Source organism: Amphiura filiformis, chromosome 13 (genome assembly GCF_039555335.1).
Source record: "Amphiura filiformis chromosome 13, Afil_fr2py, whole genome shotgun sequence".
NCBI classification, from domain to species: domain Eukaryota; kingdom Metazoa; phylum Echinodermata; class Ophiuroidea; order Amphilepidida; family Amphiuridae; genus Amphiura; species Amphiura filiformis.
Window position 1 is genome coordinate 66,108,663 of NC_092640.1, and position 10,987 is coordinate 66,119,649.

General features: G+C 39.3%; 1 protein-coding gene across 1 annotated transcript in view; it reads left to right on the plus strand.

Annotated features, from left to right (window-relative positions):
* The window catches only part of LOC140167855 (xanthine dehydrogenase/oxidase-like), a 35,420-nt gene extending 24,648 nt beyond the window's left edge, over positions 1-10,772 (plus strand). The window contains exons 16-25 of the mRNA XM_072191145.1: positions 8-128; positions 2,324-2,443; positions 2,726-3,379; positions 3,496-3,846; positions 4,615-4,836; positions 6,241-6,371; positions 6,982-7,159; positions 8,424-8,615; positions 9,982-10,133; positions 10,703-10,772. Coding sequence (XP_072047246.1) covers positions 8-128; positions 2,324-2,443; positions 2,726-3,379; positions 3,496-3,846; positions 4,615-4,836; positions 6,241-6,371; positions 6,982-7,159; positions 8,424-8,615; positions 9,982-10,133; positions 10,703-10,772 — 2,191 coding nt within the window. The remainder of the gene's footprint in view (positions 1-7; positions 129-2,323; positions 2,444-2,725; positions 3,380-3,495; positions 3,847-4,614; positions 4,837-6,240; positions 6,372-6,981; positions 7,160-8,423; positions 8,616-9,981; positions 10,134-10,702) is intronic.
* The last annotated feature ends 215 nt before the right edge of the window (positions 10,773-10,987 follow it).

Sequence of the window (10,987 nt, forward strand, 5' to 3'; positions counted from 1 at the left end):
TTTGTAGGTCTACCAATCTAGCAGCAGCCCAAGAGGTTGATGGATATGTGACGTATGTCAATGCTGATGACATTACTGGCATTAACAGGTCAACATTGGATGATGATGAAATCTTGGTGACAAAAGAGGTATTCATTGTTTATAGGTTAATAAATGCGTATCACTTGTTGAGAGTGAAATTGTACAAAATAATGCACATGTTGAATGCATTACGCGCATCAACATCTCAGTACAAGTGCATTATTTTATACAATTTCGCGAGCAACAAGTGATACACATTTTATTAACTTATTTCATACATGCAAAAATCTTGTGATTTTTGCTATTTTTATAACAAAATTGTCACTAAAAATGTTGGAAAATGCAAATGCAAATATAAATGCATCCACCCGCAAGAAAAATGAATGGGTTCAAAAGCACTGCGCATACTACGCGGAGTGCACGCCCATGCAATTACACAATATTTATGCACGGCTAGTAATTGACTTACGTTTGCTCTGATTGGTTCACACTGTCTAAGAGTGTATGAATTTCTAATATAGTGGTGGATTTTGATGATTAACCCTAACCCCCTAAGGGCTTTTTGGCGACGGGAAGGGAAAGAAGGAAAGAATAAAGAGAAGAAGAAAGAAGTTGTTTGCTCTGGGTGGGATTCGAACCCGAAACCCCTCGCATGCCAAGCACTCGGTCGGCGACACTTTGCCACGGGTCTTGGGCTTCGCTGGCCAGCCAGAAACCGTGCCTATATATCACTTAGGGCGATTGCGTCATCACACCACGTGGGATGCATGCACGAACAGCGCATATATCAAGTAGTATTTTGTAGTATTCAGGCGGGTTAGGGTTAAGATGATGATGTGGTGATGAGAATAAGGAGATGACAAAAAGGACTAAAGGCCCCACCACCCCGTTTGGACACAGGGGCAACAAGCTACTCAGGGCATGTTGAAGGCGACTAGGAGAGAATTCACTCCTAGATTTTGGAGTTTCTCACTGGTTTGGGATTCTCACAAGCCCTTGTATATATTTTCGTCTCATATTTTGTGAGGATTATATGTATAATACATTGGGCTATTCCAGTTGAAATGCTTTCACCCCCTATGGAAGACATGATCTTAATCACCCACACATGGGGGAGTGAATTTAAAAATGAGTTTAACCTGAATGGGTGACTCCAAATGTACCCCCGTTTGGGGAGATTAAGGTCATGTCTTCCCTATGGGGGTGTATGCATTTCAACTGGCATAGTTGAATGACAACAGTGAGTGAATTGATGTGATAAGAAGGTGGTGATGATGATGAGTCTTCACTATCTAAGGTGTAACTATTTATTTAGAGTATGAAGCCATTAAAGTTTTTGTCAGAGAAGAATTAACGGCACTTGTTTACATTTTGAGAGTGGCAGAGCGTATACACAGAAGTAGGGTTCTGCTTGGCTGAATCAATCGTCTGACAATCATAGCAGCCAGGTAGCAACAGACCGATAAGCTGATTGTGCGTCAGATCGTTGGTTGGCGCAGATCAGCGCCCTTGAAGTGAACACAGAGCTCTGTGTATGTCGCTCATTAACAGGGCGCTCGCATCAATCTGTAGAAGGGACTGCATGCCGTTCTTCTCTGAAACCCAGTGTAAAATATGATGACCCCTTGAGTTTTCTTCTCATTACACTGGACAACAACATTTTGCTACTGCGGGAAAAAGTATGTGTTCTAGACTAAATCGAGCGTGCTGAATCAGAAGTTGTCATCACATCAGGATTTTAAGATATACAGGGTGTATCAAAATGATTGGTACCCATCAGTTTCCAGTGAATATGGACAAGGCTACCACAGCAAAATGCAAAATATGAGCTACCTTATTTATAGATCATAAATGTTATGAAAGGTCAAAAAATATAAATCCTGTGAATTTCAATAGGATCTAATGTTGCATAGTTGAAGAAGCAGGCTTGTCAACAACCCCCATAACTGATGGGTACCAAACATTTTGATACAGCTTGTACATGCATGTAAGGCCTATCAGCAAATTAGCTTATTGATCAAAAAATACACTTGTATTCTCACCTTGATTTCTTTCCACCTAATAAAAAAATTGAGAATACCAAAATAGGAATTGAAAAAGGGGTCATTGATATACCAAAAGGCTGAAAATGCTACCCATGTTTGCGGCACGTCACCGTATGGTCATTTGTACTGAGTACCCCCCCGGGTTTAACCCAAACATGATGAAAGTGTGATGTGCTGGGAAAATTCTGACATATTTTAATTCAGCGGCCCTGATTTAGCCAAGATTACATTGTACTTTACCAATTGTTTCTTGATAGGTTTACTCTACTGGAGCAATCATCGGTGCTATAGTTGCAACTACTCCAGAGGCAGCACACAAAGCTGCCAAGCTTGTTCATGTGTCATATGAAGATCTGCCAGTTATCACTACCATAGAGGTGAGTTCCTAAGCAATCATCGGTGCTATAGTTGCAACCACTCCAGAGGCAGCACACAAAGCTGCCAAGCTTGTTCATGTGTCATATGAAGATCTGCCAGTTATCACTACCATAGAGGTGAGTTCCTTAGCAATCATCGGTGCTATAGTTGCAACCACTCCAGAGGTAGCACACAAAGCTGCCAAGCTTGTTCACGTGTCCTATGAAGATCTGCCAGTTATTACTACCATAGAGGTGAGTTCCTAAGCAATCATCGGTGCTATAGTTGCAACCACTCCAGAGGTAGCACACAAAGCTGCCAAGCTAGTACATGTGTCTTATGAAGATCTGCCAGTTATCACTACCATAGAGGTGAGTTCCTTAGCAATCATCGGTGCTATAGTTGCAACCACTCCAGAGGTAGCACACAAAGCTGCCAAGCTTGTTCATGTGTCCTATGAAGATCTGCCAGTTATCACTACCATAGAGGTGAGTTCCTTAGCAATCATTGGTGCTATAGTTGCAACCACTCCAGAGGTAGCACACAAAGCTGCCAAGCTTGTTCACGTGTCCTATGAAGATCTGCCAGTTATTGCTACCATAGAGGTGAGTTCCTTAGCAATCATCGGTGCTATAGTTGCAACCACTCCAGAGGTAGCACACAAAGCTGCCAAGCTTGTTCACGTGTCCTATGAAGATCTGCCAGTTATTACTACCATAGAGGTGAGTTCCTTAGCAATCATCGGTGCAGTAGTTGCAACCACTCCAGAGGCAGCACACAAAGCTGCCAAGCTTGTTCATGTGTCCTATGAAGATCTGCCAGTTATTACTACCATAGAGGTGAGTTCCTTAGCAATCATCGGTGCTATAGTTGCAACCACTCCAGAGGTAGCACACAAAGCTGCCAAGCTTGTTCATGTGTCCTATGAAGATCTGCCAGTTATTACTACCATAGAGGTAAGTTCCTTAGCAATCATCGGTGCTATAGTTGCAACCACTCCAGAGGCCGCACACAAAGCTGCCAAGCTATACATGTGTCCTATGAAGATCTACCAGTTATTACTACCATAGAGGTGAGTTCCTTAGCAATCATTGGTGCTATAGTTGCAACCACTCCAGAGGTAGCACACAAAGCTGCCAAGCTAGTACATGTGTCTTATGAAGATCTACCAGTTATTACTACCATAGAGGTGAGTTCCTTAGCAATCATCGGTGCTATAGTTGCAACCACTCCAGAGGTAGCACACAAAGCTGCCAAGCTTGTTCATGTGTCCTATGAAGATCTACCAGTTATTACTACCATAGAGGTGAGTTCCTTAGCAATCATCGGTGCTATAGTTGCAACCACTCCAGAGGTAGCACACAAAGCTGCCAAGCTTGTTCATGTGTCCTATGAAGATCTGCCAGTTATTACTACCATAGAGGTAAGTTCCTTCCAATGGTGGCCCAAATGATATTCTGTAGAGTGGGCACAATGAATTTGTTTGGGATCTGAAAGCTGTAAAGAGCAATTTGATAGGTTACTCAATTATAATCCTTGGTTGAGATCCAACTGTGAAGGTAACTGAAGTTTGAGTGGCTTTTAACATTTAGGACCACAAAGTGTTTGGGAGCTATTTTACAACATTTCTTTTTAATCAAGAAGTCCAGAATAATATAGATATATACTCACAATATATTTATCAAATTTGTTTATAACTGAAAAGAAATAATATTGAAAAGTTCTCAGTTATCCCTGTGACTTATTAATTTTGTAACTGATTCTACATTAAATACTTGGAATTGGAGAATATTTTGCAATAAATACTGACAAATAATAAATCCGGGGGAGGGGGGTCTTCGAAAAAAAATTACGGGAATGTGCCACACAGACTTTAGGATGCTGACTTTCTCTATACCTACATTTTGCTGTTTTTTCCACCCATCAGTGTACCAATTTTTCACAAAAAACACCCAAAAGCACCCAAATTTGCCCTAATTGGGCGCTTTTAGGGGCACTTTTGCCCAAATGCACCCAATTGAGCGCATTAGTCTCCACAAAAAACCCACCCATCGATATACGAAAATTGCTGAAAAGGTAACCCAAAACTGTGGCACATCCCTGTATACCTTCAACCAGGGAGAACACCCTCCGGGTAATAAATATTCTGAAGATGTAAAAAGACTTAATATTCAAAATTATCCAAATCTAGGAAGCTATTGAGCAAGAGGCCTTCCATCAGCCTACTGAAAGCTTGCAGAAGGGCGATGTAGAGAAAGGTTTCGACCAGTCATCGGTAGTTCTAGAAGGAACCATACGTACAGCAGCACAGGAGCATTACTACATGGAGCCTACTGCATGTATAGCTAAACCATCAGGAGAAGCTGGCGAAATAGAGATGATTACGTGCTTTCAGGAGATCAATTCAGTTCAGGTATGTTTAAACATTAACTAACTAAATTAAGGTTTCATTAATTTAAAGTCCCATTCAGTGATCCCAGCAAAAGTATACAAAACCCTTAAATGAAGGAGTAGTCATTAAAATTGTCAATAGGTATTTCTGAAATGAAAAATTTGGGCAAAAAAACAAGGAAACATACACAGCTTTCAGGCTGTACTACTAGCAGGCTATGTTACCACATCTATGATAAAGTCAAAGATACCAAAATCTGAAGTTTGATGATTTTAACGATCATCCAGATGAGCAAATCACTGAATGGGTCTTTAATTTGGAGAGCATGTTCTCTTGTTTATAAATGTTGTTTGGATCCTCACTGCTTGTGATTATTTTTTGCTCTTAATTTGCTATTTTCCAGTTTGTCCAAGTTCATCCATTTTCTGTTCAAAGTTATAAGCTGTTGCAAATGTCAATTTCTGCAAATGCAAAATGTGACCTAATCGTGCAAAATAAGAAGTGTTGTGAAATTTCAAAATATGATGTGAATGCCATCAAATAGGATATCAGAAAGCTAAGTTATGGTAGCACACGTTGGGTATTTACACAAAGAATGGTAAATCAGTTTGAAACTTGGGTCAAAACTATCTTTGGAGGCATTGTTATCATTTTGTTTGGTTGGGAACTGGCAGCAACGTAGCCAGCTTGTGAGGGGGCAAAGGCTTATTTTCGTCACCATTTGTCAAATTTTTGTCCTATTTTTAGTCATTTTAATGAAACTTTACTCTTTGCCGTCCCCATTTTCATCCCTGAAAATTTCTGTGGGGACCCCCAGCCCGGCCCCCAGCTCCCCTAGCTACGCCACTGGGGACTGGGAGGTGTTTTGGCCCAGGGTAGGGTTGTTGGCTTTCAGCTCATGGCATGTGCAAATGACCAGTGACACCATTCTTTGCCTTCAGGATCTGTCTTGCAAATGCTATTTATTAGTAATTGTCAGAAAACCTGATACATGGGTGTTTTGGTGTTTATGGTTGAATATACGGGTCACTTTTTCGGACATGTGGTGCTCCGTAACCGCATGACATTTACCAATAATTCCTATGGCCAGTCCAAATATGTGACTCCTCGCCACAACTGAGCCCGGATGTCGCCAGTGCCACTATTGAGATATGCTCCATCGAACTTAACAATAAACAATAGGAAAGAAAGGATTTATTGACTGTTTTATTGATTTTTCACTACTTAAATGTCAAGTACTATAGACATGATATACATCATTTTAAAGCTAATTTCAAGCAGAATATTTTGGTTGAAAATCTCAAAAATGATGATTGGCGACATCCGGGCTCAGTTGTGGCGAGGAGTCACATATGTGTTTGAATTGTGGTAAATATTGTACAGATTGTTCACTAATCATTTTAACTCACCTAATGTTTCTTTCAGTGTACTGTTGCCAAGGCATTAGGAGTGGACGCTAACAAAGTTAATGTGAAAACTAAACGGGCTGGTGGAAGTTTTGGTGGAAAATCTAACCAGTGTAACTACATGGCAGTGTGCGCACTGGCTGCACAAAAGTAAGCTATCAATTTGTAAAGTAATCTAAATCAATCTTAAGCATGTATAAGATTGAGCATAAGACTTTGTGAAATGAGGCCCCTGCTCTAATCTCGTAATTTAGTCAAATTTATCTTCAAAACCATATTGTAACATTTCCATAAAAATGATAAGTATTTCTGTTCCATAAAATGTTAGCTTTTACTATTATGTCCCCTTTTACTTTTGAGCCAAATGACTGACTTAACGCAAAGAAAATTAAGAAGTCCTCCTCAGCAAATGTACAATATGGCTTTAACTTTTCCTGGCCATTGTTTCCTTTCAGAACTGGCAAGGCAGTTAGGATGGTCCTACCACATGGATCTGACATACAGATAACAGGCCACTAGAGAAGGTTCCATGGCAAAATACAAAGTGGCGTTTGATTGGTTACTCAGATGATTACATCATGTAATTAACCAATCATTTTCTCTTTTAGAACTGGCAAGGCAGTTAGGATGGTGCTACCACGGGGTACCAATATACAGATAACTGGCCACAGAGAAGGTTCCATGGCAAAATACAAAGTGGGTTTTGATTGGTTATTCAGATAATTATATCATGCAATTAACCAATCATTTTCTCTTTTAGAACTGGCAAGGCAGTTAGGATGGTTCTACCACGTGGAACTGACATACAGATAACTGGCCACAGAGAAGGTTCCATGGCAAAATACAAAGTGGGTTTTGAAAATAAGACGGGCAAGATTAACTCCCTAGACATCACCGTCTACATCAACTGGGGATCACCTTCTGGTATTCATTTCGCTGTAAGTTTGAATAATTATGATCATAACAGTATAAGTTGTGTGAGAGGGTCAATGGCGTACCCATGCAGGAGATTGCGTGGGTCCCAGGCAATGGGTTTAGATTCAACCCCTGTTTTTTTTGTAAAATCATACAGAATGAACGGATTTTTGGACACATCCATCAACTTAGCCCCCCCCACCCACCCCATGGTTGTTTGATGGCATGTATACCTGTATTCATTTTAAAGCAAAGTTGAACACTGATGGCGCTATTTATCTTAAATCTTATTTGCATCTTTACAAGGGGTAGACACTTGTATAATGAACTTAAATCATCATAAAAATGAGTAACATACATAGCAAGGAAATGTTTAAACTACTCTTTATCATGAAATGAAAGGAATAACTCATGTTATTGGGTGAAATCAAATTTAAAATATATGTAAATACTAACAGCGACCTCAATTTGCACACAAATAAATAATTTATAGACTAAAAATTAGTACAAAAAGGCAGAAAAAGGTACAAAAACTGATATAAAAATCTAAGTTTAAAAAATGCTAAAAATATATATATATGTTTATATTAGTGTGATAGCTGTTGGTATTGTAAAGGTCTAGAATTGAAAATTATGTAATGTTTTGTTAGAATCGTTAATAAATGATCACATCCAACAGCCATGCAGCTGCAGTAGGGGCACCTATAACCCTTGGTTGAAGGTTTTGGGCACACCCAATAGATAGGGCTGGGAAGGGGGGGGGGGGCACTCTCGTTTTTTTGGCTGAAAATTTTGTAAATGGCTATATTTCTCAGTGGAGATGATAAAAGGTAGCAACAAAAACCTGCTCACTTGGTGCATAACTAGTCAGTCTGTGTTCCAAACCTTTAAACAAGAGAAATGTGTAATTAGTTTTTGGATTATACTAAAATGTCTGGTGGGACTTACTTCTGGGAACCTTGTATTAAATAACCTCTATTTGTTCATGAAATATGGGAAATATCTGCAGCAAATAATTAAATAATATTTGTTTTTGATTTGTCAAAACCAATTGAAGAACTTACCACTGACCATTTTTTGAACCATGTTGTTGCGTGATCCAACAGCTGATGACTGGCGAGAAATTATGTCACTTTCGGTAGTGATGTTAGTCTTGCTAGCAGTCTCCAACAGTGGATCATGCGCATTATTTAGATTGTAGACTCATTTTGCCTGATCAAATCATAAATACAGTCATTACTTTGTGACTTTTGCGCTTTTTAAACCATTTTTTTCTTTGTCTTTTAGATCTTTGGACAGGTACTTTTCAGTCTCCAGGGTGTATATGCGATGGACAACATACATACTATGGTCAAGAATTGTGCTACTAACATCCCAGCCACCAAACCTATGCGTACATTTGGTATCGTTCAGAGTGTGTTCATCATAGAGTCTATCATAACTGACATTGCATTGAAGTGTGGTCTGCCAGTATTGCAGGTAAGATACCGATGTATCCACTTTAGGCCGAGTAAAAAATAAAATATGTTTCTCCTAACTAAATGGTCCTTTTCTTTCCTTTTTTTCAACTTTTTAACTTTTAAAGAAAAACATCTAGGAAGTTGATTTGCTTTCTATAGCGTTTCTAATATACAAAAACACTTTTAGAAGGATCTGTGATCATTAGAGGGGGCTTAACTACCAGTATATAATAAAATAAAAATGGCCTCCTCCTTTTTCAGGCATTATTCTATGTGTTAAAAACATGGCCAAACATGGATATTTAAACAAAATAAATAAAAAATATGAGTATTTACACCTTTTGTTGTGATGATTGAAATTTCTGAATGCTGTGCATGCCCTATGGTTAGGTTTTTACCTTAATTCTATTAAGCAATATTCTATTTTTTATTATCATGAAATTATAAATTGTCCAGTGTACAGGACTAAATTAATTAAGACACTATAATTACTTAAAAATTACACAACAGAAAGTTGCATATTTACATTAGCTATCTAATCTTAAGGTTGTTGGCACGATCAAACGCTGCTGGGTAAGGCGCTTTACCTCACTTGCCTTTCTATACCCATGGGTGAAATGGGGCATTGTATTGTCACAAACCCCTCACAGAAGTATCCTGCGCCTTCGCAAGCCACTTCCGGTCCTGCCGGGACTCGAACCCACAATCTTGGGGTTAAAAGACGAGCACGTTAGCGTATAGACCAAAAGAGGACTACCCAGTCAGGTCTATAACACTAACGCACTTACACCTCCGTGACAGTATGGCAGCTGACATATTGTAACGACAGCGGAATAAATATAAAGCGCTTTGATACATGTGAACGGCACTGTTTAACCATCTCCAAACAAATTTAAGATTCAAATATTTCAGAATTGTACATTTTCATGACCATATGTGACCATCCACCACAACTGAGCCCGGATGTCGCCAGTGCCACTATCGAGATATGCTCCATTGAACTTAACAATAAACAATAGGAAACAAAGGATTTATTGACTGTTTTATTGATTTTTCACTACTTAATGTCAAGTACTATAGACATGATATACATCATTTTAAACTGAAGCTAATTTCAAGCAGAATGATTTGGTTGAATATCTCAAAAATGATGATTGGCGACTTCAGGGCTCAGTTGTGCTGGATGGTCACATATTTGAAATCAGCATAAAAAATGCATTAAAATGAGTACAAACAAGCCTAGTATTGGTTCAGTGGTTCTTGAAATAGCTCTTGATATTTTGAGAAAATGTCTCAAAACTTGGGACTTTTTATGTTGAAGCCTATTGCTAGCACACAGAGCAATAAATGACAACATTTATTTTATTTATGACCATGGACCACAGGTTCGTGAAGTAAACATGCACAAGGAGGACATCCCCACAACCTACTACGGTGTTCCTATTGAGGGTTTTGATGTATTCAGGCGATGCTGGAAAGAATGCTTGGACAAGAGTGACTATCACAACAGACGAAACCAAGTCAATAACTTTAACAGGTAATTCATTTTCTGCAGTGGCGTAACTAGGGGGCAAGGGGGGCAACATGCCCCGGCGCTACCACTAGGGGCGCCAAATCAGCTTCACTTAATAAAAAAAATTTAACATGCCATTCCCACACCCCTGCGTCAAAGATATTCACGCATGGGGGGTAGGGGTGCGAATTTTGTTTCTTGACCCGGGCGCTACCAACCCTAATTACGCCACTGATTTTCTGTTGAGCTACAGAGGAGTCTGCTATGTGTTGGGGTGGGTATGTGTGTACATCGATCGTTGTCCATTTCAGATAATGGCATATATGTGATATTTTTGACATTTTCATGAATTTTGGCTGAGTAAGTAGGCAGACAATAATTCTGGGAATGGATGTTGCTTAATTAGTGAGATAATTAATTAGTAATGAAACAATTAAACAGGCGTTGGTAAGAAATTGGCAAAAATGTAGAAATCGGTGTATCACATAGTGGCTTATATACGCCACTATGTGATACACTTTTTCCCATGTTTACACATAGTGGCATATTATACTATGCATTCTTATGTGATGAACTTTTTTCTATGTTTACAGAAAAAGTGAATCGCATTGTGGCGTAGAGTATACTTTGCAGTGGCGTGTCCAGGGGAGCTTTGGGTGCTGAAGCCACCGCACTTAGTTAAAAATCATGTAAAATCAGACGTTTTTTGGCGATTTTAGCCATTAAGCCCCCGCATAACTCTGAAAGGCCCTCTCTGAGCCCTTCGCAGGAAAAGATCCTGGACACACTGTGCTTTGTGCCCCTATTATGTGATACACTTTTCCCTTTGTTTACAGCATTTTTCCATTTCACAGACGTATAACTTTGGAATAATTTTT